Below are 19,818 nucleotides of genomic sequence, written 5' to 3' on the forward strand. Positions count from 1 at the left end.
GCCCTTTCTGAAGAGTGGACCAAGCCCAGAAGAGCTGCAGATATACTTTGGTCAATCACTTTGCTTATCTAGTTTGTCTTTTGATTTTTTTAATAGAACCAAGTGATATAAAGTGACATACCAAATGAAAGATATTTACAAAACAGCATAAAATAAGCTACTGTAATATCATGGGTACATGTGATGTTTTCTAAGGACATACTGTATTAGAGGTAGGTGAAGAAGGGGAGATGATTCTGTAACCTTCAGATATCCCAGGATCCTCCATTCACTAGTTTTTCTTCTTTTGCATTATTTTATTTTATATTTTTTGCAGACACAGAGGGCTTATAACAACTTTAATGCTTAGGTTTTTGACATATTAAGATCACCCTACTATTACTGAAAGCAGTGCACATCTTCATTTGGTCCAAATAGGCAGATTCTGCCCATAATTTGAGACTGTAAATAAGTACATTGAAGCTTCTGCTCCTCTCTGACTGGGCAGACCTAATACCAGTATGTCAACAATGGCTTAATAAAACCTCTTTTTAGAAAGATCACAACCACAGGTTAACACTTTTTCAACAAGCACTGTTTAAATGCTGATGGTCTCTGAGAGAGAAGACATCCCTTAGCTAATTTTCCATGCCCGTCTTTGCACTGGACAGTCCTGGTGTGCCATCCTGTGTCGCACGTTCGAGAACAAGAAAGCCACGGCCCCGTAACCCAGCGGGGTTGCGTGAGCTCTGGAGTTACTTTGCTGCTGCTGCTGCCACTGCTAGTGACAGAGTTAGTCATTTGCCCTTGCTTCTTTGGCACGAAGAAACTATAGCGGACATCCACCGGTTGAGTTGGATCCGTCGCAAGTATCTGCACAATAAGAACCTCTCTTGTTGCAGAGTGTCCCATTGCATGCAAGAAATCATCTTTGTGACTCCAGCCGCTGTAGTTCATGACAGTCCCATTGATGTCAATGATAGTTTCTGAAGTGGAGATCATGTATTTTCCATTGACAAGGTACTCACCGTTTTTCTTTTTCAGTGCCAGGTAAGCAGTGAACCTGCTCTGGTCCTTATTCTTGAACTGCCGAACTTTGATGTGGGTCGCCCCTTCTGGGATTTTCACTACATCTGTGTAGCCCTTGCTGAATTAAGGGGAAAAAAAAAGGGAAAAAATAAAAGAATATTCAGTAGATAGTGTGAAATGAGCCTCAAGCCTTGCTGCAATGCCTAGTGCTGGCATGGCACACGTTGCTTTGTTTTAGTTCAGGCTCTGAATGGATCTGGCTTGAAGCTCATCTAAGATCAATTTAACCAGGTTTCACTGTTTGTCTACTGTATTATTCCTTATGTTCTTGAAGAAATTTCTACTGCACTCATTTCAGATTGCTTAATCTTTAGCTTTAGTAATAATTTTATGTGACTCAGATACAAGAGGAATGAAAAATAACAGATAACTTATATGTCTCAGCAATGGGTGGGAGATGTGAAATACAATGCACGTTTTGCCTGCCAAAGAAAAGATAATGAGATATGCATTGGTTACAGCTGTTTCTTGCTGTCTTTGCTATAATGATGATTAAGGAAAGCATGAGCAGAGTAACAGCTGGGTAGAGGTACCTTGGGAACATTCAAAAATAATCTTGATCACTGAGAAAGAATTTGTTTACTTTGAAATTCATAAAGCCAAAGATTAATTGTCAAGTATCTAATATGAGATGCACCCAAATGTTTAATTCATACCATCACAGAGTTCGCTCTGTTACTACTTATGAAGTATCTTAATTCAAATCTAGGAAAAGTTATTTAATTCTTCTATCAAAAGTGACAAACATTCCACACCTTCAAGTGTGTGCTGGAACTTATCAGTTTCTCAAACATGCTATTTATTTTAACTTTACTGATATATAGAAACAAAATCTAAAGACTACACATAGCTATGAGCTAGCAGCTGGACTTTGGAGTCGTATTTTCATTTGTAATCTTGTGACAAAACCATTCTGCAAGTATCTTGTTTCTGAAAAGCTTATTGTTGAAACATCTAGAAAAAAACAGAATGAGAAAATATACTAAAATTATGTAAAAGTGAAGGGGTCTCCTCCTTTGGGATTGTTTAAAGAACAGACTGTTAATTTTGACAATTTTTGGCTGCACAAGTAGATATTGCACAGACTACAGATTAAATGCTTGCGCTATTCCCCTGCTATTTCCATCAGTTATGGGACAACGACTAACTACTGCTATAGCACATCCATAAGGCTGATGGAATATGGTGTGAAAAACAGGCTGGGGGGGTGGAACTCTGCTCTACAGCATTGCACAAATATTTTTATGTAACAGTTGCCAAAATAACTCTGTTAAAACATGTTATTGAAGTTACAAAATCATTTGTTAAAAAAAAAAAAGCAGCACTGGAGAATGCAAGCTGTCTGCACAAAGAGCTGTGTGCACACTGTGTGCACAAAGAAGCACATGCAGCCTTAATTCTCCTCTTTCCAATTTCTGACAATGTGGCTTTACAGCCTTTAAAAAAAGTTCTAAGGAAGGAAGTTTTCTAGAAGATTATGCTTTGATTACTTTAAAAGAAAAAAGTACAAACAAATGTTGTTATGGCAATTGTCTGTATTGGAAATGCTTGTTTCCCCTTGTACATTGAATAGTTTCCTGTATATTTGATGTATAGATTGGTTTATAAAGGACAGAAATGCAGGGGCTGCTTTTTTCAGTGGAGGAAAAGATAATTTTACTACAGCCACTGCCATTTCATATGTAGAAACAGTTTACAGAAAATTGAGATTTCATTATTTTAATGAGGGGTTTATTTTAAAGTCACATAAGGGAATTGTCTCAAACAATATTTCCAATAAAAAAGAAATCCTCATTGCTCCAAAATTCAATCAAAATCAAGTTAGAATACACTTGTTAATTACAGGTTGACTACTGCTTTCTAAATGGGGCAACTTTTGAATGCAGTGAGGTTGAATCAATATTTTACTCTTGCATCAGTCTCACTTCAGTTAAAGGCATGATTTGTGTTGTAAAATCATAGGAAAAATCACAGTAGAATCTTTCCATTTCCAAGTGTATTTGTGATACAAATTTGGCCTTGCTGAAATTCATGGAGTCCCTTTACCATTTTTGCCAGAGCCTAGATTCCAGAACAAGGATGATTACTGAATCACATGAAGTATATCTCACATTGTCTTCTTCATTTAGACATCCCAGACATTTCAATATTTACAAACTGGAAAATATTTGGTTTCTATAATTACTAATTTGTATGGAAAGTAATTGTTTTTGGCAGAGGCCTTCTGGCATCGTTAGGTGAGCAATCATTGGTTTACCAGAAAGAATATTAGTTATGTTTATTTTTAGAATAAACTCAAAGTCATTTTTGACTGCTATTAATCAGTATGTTGAAATGCATAGAAATAAAAGGTCATTTCAGGAGTCAGATTTCAGTTTCTGGTAGCTTTCAACATGCTATGTAAGAATTTGGAAGATAAAACAAAATCGAGTGTATGTACATTTTAAAAGTGGTACACTAATGCAGCCACAGACACTGAGAAGAAATTGTCAACTGAAAGTTGCTAGGTAGATCACTACAGCAGTCCTTTGAGACCTTATTATCTATATAAGTGATCATTAAACAAATTTCTGTGAATCTTAAGACCTTTCAGGTAGAAAGCAGATTTACTTGACATTGGTATCTCAGTATGAATCTTATGGCTGCCTTCAATGTGATCAGGGAAAACCGTGGGGGTAGTTCCTTTCATTTTACTGAAAGCTGAACTATAACAGAAAAATGTCTTACGGATAGTTGCTGTAACTATTTGATATATAAAAAAATCCATCTGGAGATTCATATAATGCCAGTGGACATGAAGGGATATAGCAAAAGTCATACTTAAGCCTGTGTTTACTTCTGACATCTCAACTAGCCATCTAAGCTCCACATATATTCAGCAGTGTGAAAAGGCATTTTTAGGGTATAATCCCTTTCAGCTGTTCAGAAGACTTTTACAATTGTGCTTTAAGGCTCCCTGCTTGTCTCCACTATCTACATAAGGACTCCATGTCACTAAATCAGGTGGGATGTCCCTACTGTTATTCAAAGGTAGATGAAATGCATTCTTCATGTGTAACTTGCTAGCACGGAATCATCTGGGAAATGTAGAGTTTCAGAGACACCTAGATGATTCTGACTCCAACAACTTTCTGATTAACTCCTCTCTTCATTTTCCTCTATGACACATCAAGATTAGCAAGTAGCACAAGATTCTATGCCTTATTCTAGGCAGACTTCCTATTAATGGGGTGCTCATCGGTACCACTGGTACTTTAGAGCAGAAAAGAATTTGGTGCAGTGTTTTGCCAGTTGATTATTTGTCAGCTTTGGGTTAATGTTAAGAGACCAGCTGTAAACATCTGGAAAGTGCAATAAAGCACAGGCCATGGAGTTTCTTGCTCAATCTTCCTACGACAGCAAATTGCATTCAGAGACAGAAGGAAAGCAACCACATAGCAGAGTTACTATTTGCACAACAAGGTACATTTACTAATACTGAAGAGCCATACCTCCTTTTGGTAAAAGATCCCATGACTTTTGTGCAGCTGGAATTGTCTCCTCCACACACTCCACATTTGTCATACTGGAGCTTTGAACCAATGATGCCATCGCAGCCAGTTCTTATGCATTTTCCCCGGACGCAGACTGAGTTACTGTAGGGTCTACACTCAGTACCATCAGTTACCTGGGCAATCAAATGGCTGTTAGTTAAACTACCATGGAAAAGATTTGCTTTTGTGAATCTCTCTGGCAAAACTCAGTTACTTATTTATGTCACCTCCTCAGAACAGAGTGCCTACCCTAACAGATGAGATGGAGTTTCTCATAACACTCCCAGTGCAAAAGGGCTGAAAGCAATGGCAGATAACTCCACTTTAAGACACTAAAATGACCCTGGCTTTAGTGCTAATTTTGCAGTTTATTAATAACAATGATAATAATACTTGTAGATAGCCTTGCATTTGACCTAACTGCATCCAAATGTTTCATTTATAACATTCAGAAAGAGAAAACTGCAAGTGTGAGCACAGGAGATGTTTCAGTTCAAATGGCATCTGACACAGGAAACTGACCACAAGTCTCATCTATACTAATTGGTTGATTGTACTCTATTAATTGGGTCTGTAAGAATCATTCCAGACTACCTTAACATAATTGAGGTGAAAACTTATTCTTTTACTTATACTTCTCCTCTGAAACCCCCAGGATGACAGATGACTCTTCAGGCAAAAAACTTTGTATCTACTACTGAAAACAAATTAGTGCAGAGCACATTAAGAGGCCCTTATTTTTCATGACTGCACATACTGAGATGTGGAAAAACTTACTGCATTTTAGAGGCTAATCCTGGCCCCAGTGTATAATCACTGGGTGAAACTATTAAATCTAAGCACAAAGTTAAATCTCTGAATCATATGATTAACTTTTTTCCCCTTGTCATAGGAAAAGTTTTCTAAGATAGAGGACACTTCTCAACTGGAGCATGAAATCGTGATTAGAGATGCCATTACCTTCTGAGAAAATACCACATAATAGCCAGTTCCTTTGGCTCGGCAGGTAAGCTTGCAAACGTCTCCGGGAAGTACTCCAGCATACTTGGGGACCCATTCAACAAATGTCTTGACACCCTTTGCATCAGACTGATAGCCATTCCTTGCTTCACACTGCTCTTGTCGAAAAGATTTAGCTGTAGAATTATTCACACCATTAGTGACTATTTCAGACCATGCTGCAAATATCATTATGCCCATCTATTATTCCAATTTCTTTTTTTACATAATTTTTAAGTTACATCACCCAACGTCTTTACTTAGCACTGGCCTTCAAATCATTTGATTGCTTTAGCTTGCAAATCTCCCCATGACATAATGTGCACTAAAGGATTAAAGTTTGCATTACAGTTTGTGGTAGTTTCAGGCTGTGCCTGGAAAATTTTCCACAGATCTTGAACAGAAATTGTTAGAATGTAAACAAATCACTTTTGGATGTGAAAAGGAAAATAACGATAAGTTCTAAACAATCCCATTGGACAGACTACTAACAAAGCTGATCTGTGTAGTCTAACTTTCTCTCTTTTCGCTTCCTTGCTCTAGCAGGTACTAACTTGTGCTTCTGCTGGTTTTGCTGACCTTAAATGCATTCTTGTTGTGGCTAAGTATAACAAACAAACTCTCTGCTCTTTCTCTTGTACAGGGGGGTAGTGAGGGGGAGCAGGGAAGGGGAAGCTATTATTAGCCCCCTGGTTTTGTCCAGGGGGGTTCTTGTGCTGTTTATAAATTGTAAACACCTGTAAATATTGTAAATATTGTAAATATTGTATATTTTGTACATATTCATTGCATTTCATATTGTAGTTTTGCTTGCACATACAGCTTAATTTGCTTCCAGCTGAGCTGGTCTGGCAATTTAATGTTGGGGGGAATTTTCAACCCACCACATAGTTCATTTTCCAAGACTGAAATTTCTTTTCATTCAACTGTCCTTTCTATGTAGCATCAGGATGGGGATGGGGGAAGAATTATGGTATTGTATCAATGACTAATGTCTTGCCTTGGTAAATACATTTTGGAGGAACTACTGTGGACCTTTGTTGTTCCCCTTCACAGCAGATGTTCAGTATTTACTATCTATGAACACAGAGGCTGAAGCCTGAAGGTACTTACCATTGACTGGGCAGGGTGTGATGTTGCAAGAGCGGTAGATGGCCCTCTTGCCAGTGCAGTACCGGCCATTGTTTCTAGGAGCTGGGTTATTGCAGTGACGATAAGCAAACTGAACTCCTCCACCACAGGTACGGGAGCACTGTCCCCAAGGTCCCCAGGACCCCCAGTTACCATGGCTTGAAGCCTGAAATATATGGAATAGTAAGGAGGTGAGGACATCATCCCAGTGTGACTAAAAGTGCTACATCTCAAACACACTGCTAATGTTTTCCAGGCAATTTCTCTGTCATTTTAATTGGGGAGAACTGATCTTAGGAGACTTCTTCCTCCCAGGAGAGTTTACATCTTTTACCTGCACATTGATGACATCTCATTTGGCACTGTGCATGCAAAGGCAAGACTAGGTCTTGCTCTGCACAGCTGACTTCAGTCTGTTTCATGGAAGACAGCCACGCACCAGGAAAGAAGCCCCTAGTCTCATGTACTGCTCTCTATTGCTCTTCTGACTAATAGGCTCCCTTAAACTAGCTTCATGGTATTTGGCTCCCAGAACAGGCTCATAAGGCTAATCTATGATTAATTAAATGCAATTCTTGTGATGTGTAGGTATTGCTTTGAATTACTGGCAAGAGATAGAGTTGTCAGACATAGGTGGCAACCCTGCTAAACTGGCTACCAAGAAAGAGTACTGTAATAGTATGTAGAAGCATAGAATTTCTTAAAACAGGGTGCTATATGGAGCTTGATTTGAATGATTCTCACAGTTTGCAAGTATCTTCACAAGCTCTATAATTCCATACATCTTCAGTGGGTGCAACAGAAGGGTCACTGCTAATTGTCTACCCAGTAAATGTCAAAGTATTTGAACTGTGCAGTCCACAGTTCTCATGAGCCTGGGGACTGATCAGGTGTATAAAATTGACAGAAGAGACTCTGTCACTAGAGGTACAAACTTTTGTGCTCCAGAAATTATATTCTGGATGAACTTCATCCCCATTCCTCTTCACCAAAGTTAGAGCCCCAAGGCCTTTCAGATGAGGGCTGCAAATGAAATTTACAGACCATTGCCAAGAAGTCAGGAAGCTCAGAATGGGTCTTCAACAGTCTTTCCATGTGTCCTGAGACCTGACTTACTGAATGTGCAAATGCTCTATTCTGAAGGGATGCTCCCAGTTTTCCAGGAATGAAAGCTTTCATACTTCAGGAAGAAAACATGCTTCATGAAACTAAGTGGCATTTTTCCTGTATCACCAATAACACTCCAATTACATGCCAAAAAACTAAGGTAGCTCTTCAGTCTGACCTCCAAAAAGTGCTTTTAATTTCCACAAAAACCAGCACCTTAGAGTATCATCCCTTCTAAAATTCCCCAAGTTCACAGTTGGTAACTTACTGAGTAGTATTTCTTCTTGGTTTTGTCAACGCATTTTCCCTGGAGGCAGATCCTCCCTTTTCCACATGGTGTTCCCTCCACAGCAGGCAGTTTCTTAGTCAGACAAACCATCTGGCCTTGGCGCACGACTGCGCACCAGAGGCGAGAGCACACATCCATACCAGGACACACGGTGTATTCAGGTCCAAACGCCAGTTTGCACTGACGAATGGCATCGTAGGTTTGTCCTGGAAGCTCCTCAGGGCCCAGGATCTGCTTTCTTGGTTGGTCCAGCAAACAGTTACCTAAAAGAGCAAATCGACCTTTTATTACTCATTTGCTAGTTTTCTCTGCTGTGCTTCACAGTATCACAGAACCATTTCACAAAATCATTTCGGTTAGAAAAGACCTTTAAGATCATTGAGTCCAGCCACAAATCACAGAATATATTTGGTTGGAAGAGACCTTCAGGATCATCCAGTCCAACATTTGACCCAGCACTGAAGGGTCAACACTAAACGATGTCCCTAAGCACCAAGTCTACATGCTGCTTAAACATCTCCAGGGATGGTGATTCCACCACTGCCCTGGGCCCATTCCAGTGTTTGATAACCTTCTCTGTGAAAAAATATTTCCTAATATACAGCCTAAACCTCTCCTGGTGCAGTTTGTATCCATTTCCTCTAGTCCAGTCACTTGCCACCAGAAAGAACTGGCTGCCCCCTCCTTCCTCCAACCTCCCTTTTGGTTATTGTAGAGTGATAAGGTCTCCCCTCAACCTCCTTTTCTCCAGACTGGACAACTCCGGATTTCTCAGCTGTTCCTCATTCAAGTTAGGCAGACCAATAATAAGTTGGGCAGGCAAACAATAGCAGAGAACCTCATTCCAAGGCTGCTGACATGAACAGAAAGGCCTTCTGAGGTGTCATCAGATCTTGACAAAGATCTTTCTATTGCAACTGTGTTCTTCCCCAGCAGTGATCTACCTATTGAGCTGCCTATTTCCAATCTGAGAGTGTAAATGAGTTTTACTCAGGTCCTTTTGGCCTTTCATCCTGGTTTCCTTTATTTGAATTGACTCTGAGCACATTCTACTCAATTTATCAGTTTGTGATTTAAGGAATGAGAAGACACAGGGCAAAGTAAGCAAAGCTGTCATTTGAACTTTGAAACAGAATGCTAGAAATGCTAAAGCTTCTAAAGGGATGTCACAAAAATCACAAAAAATAGACTTGTAGCCAGTGAGGCACTTCAGAAAAAAAAAGGAAAAAGAAAAAAAATACAAAAGAGAAAAAAAAGGAAAGGTATAAGCTGCACATCCAACCTAATGTTGGCAGTAAACCTGAACTGGGCTTTCCTTGTAATGAATGACATTTGGCTGCTTCTGGAATTCATTTGAAGAAGGTTATCTATTTTACACAAAAATACATAAACAACAGCAAGAGAAGGAAAAAAGTAGCATAAACATAAAGAATTGTATATGTGTTTTGAGATATATTGTATAGGTCAGGATTCGTCTGCAAGACTAAAAATTGGAATTCACATTTAGTTTCTAGAGGATCTACTGATAGATTTATTTATTTGTTACTATTGAAAATTTCAGTTGTCGACATGCAGAACTATTTATTCAGTGTAAACTCTTCTACATTTCATGAAAGGGATATGTGGTCTGGGCAAGCTTCACTTATCCTTGGCCAAAATAACTTACCACAATTAACCTCACTTTGGAACCTACACTGGTATTCTTCAGTTGGATCATGGATGAAAAAAGGCTATCTATAAAACCCTCACTATTTACACAAAAAGGAATAGAATTTCAACCTATGGCACTGAATTTAAACAAAACAAATACCCCACCTCTCACTGGGTTGGGTTTTCACTTCCCTGCAACTTTTCGTTTTTTTCCCTCTAAAGACTAAGGCCAGTTAGCCAAAAATTCTTTTTGCATCATCACTTACTACCAAAATCCTCTCTGTCTAGTTAAACCTGTTCCATTTGTCCTTTGCTGACCCTGATTTACTCTAGTCTTACGTTTAATCTGGATTATGATGACTTTTTTAATGCAAAGGTGTGCCAATGCTAACTGATGAGCTGAGTACCATGAGACGAGTATAAAGTACCCTATTATTGCTCAACCCCCCTGGTAGTATAAAACATTAGAGACATGGTGTGGAGTGAGGAACACAGATCTTTTTCCTGGAGTTTCTGAAAAGGACATAATTGGCACAACTGCTATTAAAAATACTTTGTACAAGTAAATAATAGCATAAATTCTACTTTGTGCACCCACTGATGAGGGAGGAAGTTAGTACAGTGTTAGGATGATGGGAAGGAATTAGCATGCCAACATTCATTAATATACACTACTGTTGTATATATACTGTAGTTTATCAAACTCCCAGGCAGAACCATTATTCAGTATTTTAATGCACAATAATAGCACTTAATTTCACATGACAGACACTGCTGCCCATCACTGACGTATACCATGACTAAAAATAAAAATTTTGAGAAAAGAGAACAGAACAGTCACATCCTTGCATATCATTGATCTGGCAATCAGTTTAGTTAACACTCATTTGAATCCCTTTCAAACGTGAACAACAGGTTTCACAAGCTTACACAGCAAATAGAGCATTTTTTCCCCTCCAGACCACAGGGGAATGAGATCCAAACTTCTTAACTGATGCTGCTCCAAGGAAATGTATGATTTCTATAAAGTCAGAGGTGTTCCACCTGACCTCACATGGTAAATTCAAAACTGAAGACAGCAAAGGCCCCTAAAGACTTCTCACACCCACCCACACAAAAGTTCTTACATTTATAGACAGCAGCAGTGCGTACCTTTAGATAAGTTGCAATAAAGTGCAGGTGTTTTTACTACCAGCTTGTCCAACCTCATACTTGTAATAGTCAGAAAAGACAGAGTTAGAAGTGGAGTTAAGAATGGTTTGTCTTGGGCCTCCTGGTTTAGAAAGCAGAGAAGGCTTCAGTTCACTACATACATGCAAAGCATGTATATTCTGCTATTCCCCTTTTGTGTCCCAAGTACCAAAGAACATCTGTGTGCCCTGGAATAGAGCAGCATTGTTGGCTGATTACGGTGCTAATTAAGCCATCTCATTATCTTTCCTCAATGTTACATGTAATATATCTTGGAAAAAATAAGGCAGAATAAGATCTGTGCAGGAAGCAGATAACTAGGATATAAATTAATTAAAATAGAAATAGTCTTTGTCTCAAACTGCACAGAGCACCGAGCACTCTGAATAAACACAATAAATTGCAAGCAATCATACCGCAGTCTAGTGGTTGGCATGACAATAAAGGCAATTAGTACCTTAGGAGGAGCATTGGCTAAAAGCAGATGGAAATAAATGTCACTGTCTTCTGGACACTAATTGAGCCTTTTCTTTCTAAATGTCGAACTGCTGTCTGGGGTCATCTCCTGAGTGTAAAACAAATGGTTGTATCATGCCAGTGATGTTTATAGTTCTCAGAGTGGGCCTTGGGAGACAGGGAATCAGCACCTTGATCCTCTCCAGACCTCCTGGTTGACCTTGGCCAAGACATTTATGTTGGGATTTATTTAGCTGACTTCAACTGTATGTAATGCTGGTGTCTGCAATTCAGTCAGCTGTCAGATGTTTCACTACTCAGGCAAACAAGCTTATGGTGTAATTCAGCACCACTAATGCAACTGATGAGATCAGCCCAACCACTGATGTTATCGATCAGATCCCCTCTGCACTATGATGGGAACTTAAATACATAGTTTAGGAGCATCTACCTACATCATAAATACTCACATTTTGTAAGATGAATTGGCTCCCCAGCATCACTTCCCAAACTTGGAAAATAGGAACATCAATACTTCAAGAAGTCGTGTTAAGGAATTAAGAGACTCATAACTGTGACGTTTTCTGTTACAGCAGTAAGGGGTGAACATCTAAATCTATGTAACAAAGCTTTGATATGAGTTTTAACAGAACACTGCTCACAGATCCAAATTTCTGGACTTCATTTACATTTTATTATGCTTAGCTGGAAGGAGCATCAAAGTAAGTACTTAATTTATTTCATTACACCAATGTTGCCAGGCTCTGTTTGTCACAAGGCACAGTTCGTAAGCTTATGCCCATTCAGACCAAAAGCCCATTGCAAACTGCTTACGTTGCCTATCAGAGAATGGAGAAGTCTCCTCTTGTTCAGCATTTCTTCCCACATAAGCATCTTGTGACTGTGCAAAAGCTGGTCACAGACATTCTCAAAGAAAGCTTGGTATGCGCACACCTGCGTTCTTTTCTCACAACTGCGATTCTGTGCCTGTCTTATCTTCTGCAGCACTGCTCAAATTTCCACCTGAATGGGTACAGTTTTGTTTCCTCTGCCTAGCAGCACCTGAGAGAGGTTGGATTTTCTTCTTTCTACAGGAAGATTGCAGGCAAGCTCCTTCTTGGAAAAAATAAAAAGAGGACAAAACCACTGCAACTATTCAACAGCACACCTGCCCCAGGTAAGGAAGAAAATGAGCAACCCAAAAGGCAGACACATGCTTACTCTGAAGGAGGCATGGAAATATGGCTTGTTTGCACTGTTTTATTATCAAGGCCAAAGCAGTCTGAAAGGCAGTGTCATTCTCTAGTAGGATTGTGTTGTTTTTGATACACACCATGTGTAGCAAAAATGGCAGTTATAGACCTATGGATTCATTCACTGGCTAGAAGAAAATAAAACCAGAAGTTCCCTTTCTAAAATAGCACCTTTTTTTTTCCTCATCACAACAATCTGAAGAAACTGCAATGTAAATAATTGACTTCCATTTTTACTTCATAGATAGTGTTTGTCTTCTCTTAAGAGGAATCTTTGATTTAAAATAAATAACTGAAAATTATAAACTTAAACAGAATAGAGTGTTATTTAGAAAAAGTCTCTGAAGGCCTGATCTATCAAGAAAAGAGATTCCCTAAACACTGTGTATTTGAAACCACACCAAAAGCATCACTAACAAAATTAGTGTGATGAGAGGTTCAAATTTGCTATGAGTTATTTCATCACATCAGTTACTCTTTGAGACTACATGCTTGAGTGGTAACTACTCAGGAGCACTAGAAAGAACAATGACTGACAGATTGTAAGCCCTTTACATGCAGCAAAGCGTCAGCAGTTGAGGACTGTCAAATTTCTTGCACAGGAACTCAACATTCATAATGAACAAGAAGACCATAAACCATCTCTGAAGGATGTGAAGCTCCTAACTACTTCAACAGAAAAAAAAAAAAAAAGGCAGTTATATTCTTAGATCTGTAGGACTGATAGTTACAACCTGCCTTAACTTCCACATTGAGACTGGGTCCAGCTTATAGACAAAGGTCCAGTTTTCAAGCATCATTCCAAGTACAAACAAACCAAAGGTGAAGTGCATGAGAGAAATGTTCTCCTGGCTTTTTTTACTGTTGAAGAGAGTAGCCACCTGAATGTGGAGTAGAGAAGAAGTCAGATCATAAGAATGAGAACAACCTTTCCACTTGCTTGCAGCAGGAGAGGAACAGAAGAGGGAATGTAAGTTCCTTGCGCTAAGAGATCATTCATGAATAGCAAGGGAGGTCCTTTTTTTTTTTTTTACGCCCAGTGAACTGTATTGTACCTCAGTAACTAAACTCAAAAAAGGGAAGTTCTCTTTGTACATGGAAACTAACTTGGTAATATTGAGTCAATGTCAGAGCAATATGGGCCACAGAACAGGACAGTATCGATTAACTGCACTACCAAAATAATTAAGAGAAAAAAAGGAATTTTCCAATAGAGGAAAATAGGAGGAAATATTTCAGAGAACACTTAAATTAGCCAATAAAGTATTTAAAAGTGAAAAGAACTTTACATTCAGCAGACATACCATACTTTTTTATCCATAAGCATTTTGGTTACCATAACAAATTGATCCATTCACCCAATTATGTAATTTTTATCTCAGCATTTTAGAATTTGAATTGGTTTGTTTAAGACCTGCAGTTGCTTTGGGAGCACAATGAAGACTTTAAAATTCATTAAAGAGTGAAGACTGTGCTTTTTTTTTTATTATTAATACTTTTGGAAAATAAAATTTTGCACTTATTCTCTAAACAAATATTAGTTACATGACGTGGAAAGCAGAAGTAATCTTTCATCATATACAGCACAGAGGAGTCTTAATTCTTCGTAACAACCCCTCTGCATAAATGTAATAAATACAATGGCATAATAAATGTAATATAATGTCACTATAAACACAATAAATGTAATTAATGGTAACAAGAACACATACACTCTACTCATATCTGTAGTCTAATGCTAAGTAGATCATACAAACCATTTTAATCTCTTTGAGAAAAATGCAGTCATAGAATCATAGAATGCTAGTGGTTGGAAGGGACCAAACCCCTCTGCAAAACAGGACCACTTAGGGCAGGTCACACAGGAACATCCAGGCAGGTTTTGAAGATCTCTAGAGATGGAGACTCCACAACCTTCAGGGCAGCCTGTTCCAGTGCTCCATCACCCTCACAGCAAATAAGTTTTTTTCATGTCAAGATAGAATTAATTTCCTGTGATTGAGTTTATGTCCACTGCCCCTTGTCCTATCACTGGGGATCACTGAAAAGAGACTGGCTCCATCCTCCTGATTTCCACCCTTCAGATTATTTGTAGACATTGATAAGGTCCCCTCTCAGTCTTCTTCCACGCTAAACAGTCCCAGGTCTCTGAGCTTTCCTCTTAAGAGAGATGCTCCAGTTGCTTAATCATACCTGTAGCTCTGTGTTGAACTCTCTCTCCAGTAGGTCCCTGCCGCTCTTGAACTGGAGGGCACAGAACTGTACACAATATTCCAGATGTGGTCTAAGTAAGGCTGAGTAGAGAGGGAGGGGAACCTCCCTAGACCTGCTGGACACACTCTTCTTAATGGACCCGAGTATACTACTGGTTTTCTTGACCACCAGGGCACATTGCTGTCCCATGGACAACTTATTATTAACTAGGACTCCAAGGTCCTTCTCTGAGGAGCTACTCTCCATCAGGTCAACCCCTAACCTGTACTGGTGCATGGTGTTATTCCTCCTCAGGTGCAGTACTCTACACTTACCCTTGTTGAACTTCATTAGGTTCATCTTTGCCCAGATATCCAGTCTGTCCAGGTCTCACTGAAGGCAGCACAGCCTTCTGGTGTGTCCAGCCACTCCTCCCGGTTTGGTATCAATAGCAAATTTGCTGAGGGTACATTCCATTTTTTCATCTAGATTGTTGATGTATATGTTGAACAAGACTGGACCCAGCACTGCCTGCAGGTCTCCAACTGGCCTCTGTGTCATCGATCTGTGGGCTCTGTTGTTTAGGCAGTTCTTGATTCATCTCAATGCCTACTCTTCTATGCCACACTTCCTGAGCTTTCCCACAATGATGTTATGAGAGACGGTGTCAAAAGCCTTACTAACCTCAAGGAAGAAAACATCCACTGCTCTCCCTGTATCTAGCCATTCAGTGACAACATCAAAGAAGGCTATCAGATTACTTTCCCTTGCATGTTGGCTGCTTCTGATAACCTTATTTTCTTCCATGTGCCTAGAGATGACCTCCAGAATGAGCTGCTCCATCAGATTTTCAGGGATGCAGGTGAAGCTGACTGGTTGTAGTTTCCTGGGTCCACCTCCTTACCCGTTTTGAAGACTGGAGTGACACTGTCTTTCCTCCATTTCACAGGCACCTCTCCCATTCCCTTTTAAAGATAATGGAGAGTGGCAGAGCAACAACATCAGCCAGCTCTCTCAGGACCTGTGGGTGCATCCCATTGGGGCACATGGATTTATGTACGTTCAGCTTACTCAAATAATCTTTAATTCAGTCCTCACAGACCAGTGTAGAGCCCTCCTTCTTCCAGGCTTTCTCTCTTCCGGAATCTGGGATTCCTGGGGGGTGGTCCTAGCAGTAAAGACTGAAGTAAGGAAGGTACTCAGTAACTCTGCCTTCTCTGCATCCTCTGTTACCAGGGTTCCCATTCAGCAGTGGGCCTACATTTCCCCTGTTTTTCCTTTTGCCATGGATGTATTTCAAGAAGGCCTTTTGCTGTCTTTTACCTCCTTCACCAGATTTAATTCTAAGAGGGCCTTGGCCTTCCTTGTTGCATCTCTACATACCCTGACTATGTTCCTATAATCCTCCCAGGCAGGAGATATGTGCCTATAATTCTCTCATCCATGCAGGTCTCTTGCCTGAAGGAACCTTCTGGATTGTGCATGCCATGTGTGGCCTTTTCAGCAAATATAGAATCATAGAATAGTTTGGGTTGGAAGGGACCTCCAAGGGTCACCTAGGCCAAGCCCCCTGCAGTCAGCATGGACATCCCCCTTTAGATCAGGTTGTCCAGAGCCCTATTGAGTCTGACCTTGAAGATCTCCAAGGGTGGGTCCTCAACCACCTCCCTGGACAACCTGTTCCGGTGTTCCACTACCCTCATAGTAAAGAACTTGTTCCTAACATCCAGTCTAAATCTGCTCCTCTCTACTTTAAAACCATTGCCTCGTGTCCTATCATTACAAGCCTTTGTATACAGTTCCTTTCCAGCCTTCTTGTAGACCCCCTTCAGGTACTGGAAGGCTGCTATTAAGTCTCCCCAGAGTCTTCTCTTCTCCAGGCTGAACAACTCCAGCTCCCCCAACCTGTCTGCACAGGAGAGGTGTGCCAGCCCCCTGATCATTTTTGTGGCTCTCCTCTGGACCAGCTCCATCAGGTCTATGTCCTTGTGTTGAGAGTGCCAGCACTGGACACAGTACTCCAGGTGAGGTCTCACAAGAGCAGAGCAAAGTGGCAGAATCACCTCTTTTGATCTGCTGGTCACTCTTCTTTCGATGCAGCCTAGGATGCGATTGGCCTTCTGGGCTGCAAGGGCGCATTGTTGGCTTACGTCCAGGTTCTCATCCACCAGAACTCCCAAGTCCTTTTCCACAGGGCTGTTTATTATCACCTCATCCCCTAGCCTGTACTGATAATGAGTATTGTTCTGGCCCAGGTGCAGGACCTTGCACTTGGCCTTGTTGAACCTCACGAGGTTCATTTGGGTCCACCTCTCCAGCTTGTCCAGGTTCTTCTGGATGACATCCTATCCCTCTGGCATATTGACAACACCACTCAGCTTGGTGTCATCTGCAAAATTGCTGGTGGTGCACTTGCTGATGGTGCTGATGATCCCTCTGTCTATATCACTGATAAAAATATTAAACAGCACTGGTCCCAGTACAAACACCTAAGGGATACCACTTGTCACCAACCTCCATCTGGACTTCAAGCCACTGACACTACTCTCTGGATGTGACCTTCCAGCCAATTCCTTATCCACTGAACAGTCCACCCGTCAAATTCCTCTCTCTCCAACTTGGCATGTTGGATGTAGTGGGGAACATGTCAAAGGCACCCAATATCTGGGTGACTGAAGTCACCCATAAGCACCAGGGCAAATGTGAAATTTAGGTTATCTCCAGTTGTTTGTAGAAGGCTTTGTCTACTTCCTCCTGATCTGGCAGTCTATAGTAAACACCCATGACAATACCTCCCATTTTGGCCTGCCTCTTTATTCTTATGCATAAACTTTCAACAGGTACTTCATCCCTCACTAGGCAAAGCTCAATAGATTGTAGTTGTTTCCACACATAAAGAGCACCACCACCACCTCACCTGCCTGGTCTATCTTTGCTAAAGAGTAGACATCCATCCATGACAATATTCCAGTCATATGAGCTATCCCACCATTTCTCAGTAACTGTGATAAGATCATGACCCTGTGACCAAAAACAGATCTTGAGTTCCTCCTGTTTGCTGCCCATGCTGGGTGCACTAGTACTGATGCACTTCTGCTGGGCTAATGATCCTGCCACTGTTTTGGGGCAGAGAAGCCCCAAATCCTCTTTGACTGCTTCCACGGGTCCCCCATTTCAACTGAGATGTCAGACTGAAAGAACAAGCCAGCACACCAACCCACAAGCACCGGTATGCCGTGTCCAGGCTCCTCTCTGGCAAGCCTGGTTTCATCCTGTCTCCTTTCACATCTAGTTTAAAGCTATTCCTATAAGCCCTGAAAATTCTTGTCCCAGGATCCTTTTTCCCCTTTGAGGCAAATTAACTCCATCTGTTGCTAGGAGGCCTGGTGTCTTATAGACCAACCCATGGTTAAAGAACCCTAAGTTCTGCTCGTGACACCAGGCTCAAAGCCAAGAATTCACCTGATGGCTCTTCTCGTCAAAGCCTTCATCACTCCCTGCAATTGATGGAATAGAGGAGACCATTACTTGCGCTCCCAATCCCTTAACCAATTGTCTCAGGGCTCTGAAGTCTCTCTTCATTGCCCAGGGATTTCTTGATTTAAGTTCATTGACACCTACTTTAAAAAATTAGTAACAGGTAGTAATCTGAGGGCTGAACCAGCATGGGAAATTTTCTTTTTATGTCCTTGACCCTTGCCCCAGCAAGGCTGCAGCCTTTCCTAAGAAGTGGGTCCAGTCTGCAAACAGGACCATCCATTCCCTTCAAAAGTGAGTCCCCTATGACAACAACATATGTGTCTTTTTTTATTTTACTGAGGCAGTTTTATACAAGGCTTAGTATGACTTAGTATTGGTGACTCCACTAAGTTATCTGAATCTTCATCTTTGTCGGTATTTGATTCTCCCTGTAGAAAGTGGATCAATTTGCAAGGGCACCTGTGGAGGTGCAATAAGTACTGAGGTGACACACCAACCACACTTGGCAGGAATTTGTGGAGGTGCAATAGGTACTGAGGTGACACACCTACCACAATTTGTCACTACTGTTCCCTATTCTCTAAGTCAGCCTGTGCAGCAAGCTAGAGAGAGAATGGGGAGCCCTCTGCATCCTTAGCTCCCTGGGCTGATTTGGATTGTTTCAAGGAAGGTGGAGTCTGACTCCACCAGTCTATCTCCCTCTCATGCGCACTTATAGTCCTGAGCCTTTTGACCTCCTCTTTCAGCTCAGCCACCAGGCTAAGCAGATCTTTTACCTGCTTACAGCAAACACAGGTACACCTTTGCAAGTGAAAGGCTCTGGCACTCCCTGCAGCCAGGGGCCTGGACACCTGCTTGTTTACGTGGGACCACTGCCTGTGTCACCACATTTCTTCTGCCAACAGCTTTTGTCCAGGTTGCAACCATAGCTGTTCCTGCCCTTGTGACTAACCGCACAAACTGCTGTGAAAAGCCCAGATGCTGTGATATGCCTCTCTTGTTTGACCTTGTTTGGTGTGATCCCAGTGCTCCTGAGGGTTTTAAATAGCCTGCTGAGGCTGCAGATCTGCCCATGCCTTACCCACCTCTCTCTCAAGCAGCTGGCTTAGTGAGGGGGTTGTTCCGCCTGGCATGTGTAACTGGATTCAGGGAAAAAAAGACCCCGTCCGCTGAGCTCTGCTGCTCTGATGAACTGTGGTGGGGATGGTTCAGCTCCAGAGGCTGATCCTGGTTTACCCAGAGTATGAACTCTGTGATCTCTGCAATACTTGTGTTCTCAGTTTAAAGTAATCTCTGAGCTCCTCTCTCTGGCATTTGGGAAGACGAGACCAATTTCATGTTTAAAAAAAAAAACAGTCCATGTTTCAAGCCAAATTATTGCCAACACACACTCCATCAATTCTTTCTTTTCTCTTACATTTGAACCATGTAAAGGGAGAGTGAGACTCTGAGAGCCTTTCAGACCTTT

The 19,818-nt window shown here is 41.0% G+C and overlaps 1 protein-coding gene across 1 annotated transcript in view; it reads right to left on the reverse strand.

Moving 5' to 3' along the window:
- Window positions 1-552: 552 nt before the first annotated feature.
- ADAMTS5 (ADAM metallopeptidase with thrombospondin type 1 motif 5) overlaps window positions 553-19,818 on the reverse strand; it is a 48,464-nt gene continuing 29,198 nt past the window's right edge. Inside the window, exons 4-8 of the mRNA XM_054389007.1 lie at window positions 8,107-8,390; window positions 6,714-6,897; window positions 5,562-5,737; window positions 4,560-4,735; window positions 553-1,126 (exon numbers count right to left, since the gene is read on the reverse strand). Coding sequence (XP_054244982.1) covers window positions 553-1,126; window positions 4,560-4,735; window positions 5,562-5,737; window positions 6,714-6,897; window positions 8,107-8,390 — 1,394 coding nt within the window. The remainder of the gene's footprint in view (window positions 1,127-4,559; window positions 4,736-5,561; window positions 5,738-6,713; window positions 6,898-8,106; window positions 8,391-19,818) is intronic.

Source organism: Indicator indicator, chromosome 1 (assembly GCF_027791375.1).
Source record: "Indicator indicator isolate 239-I01 chromosome 1, UM_Iind_1.1, whole genome shotgun sequence".
Lineage (NCBI taxonomy): Eukaryota > Metazoa > Chordata > Aves > Piciformes > Indicatoridae > Indicator > Indicator indicator.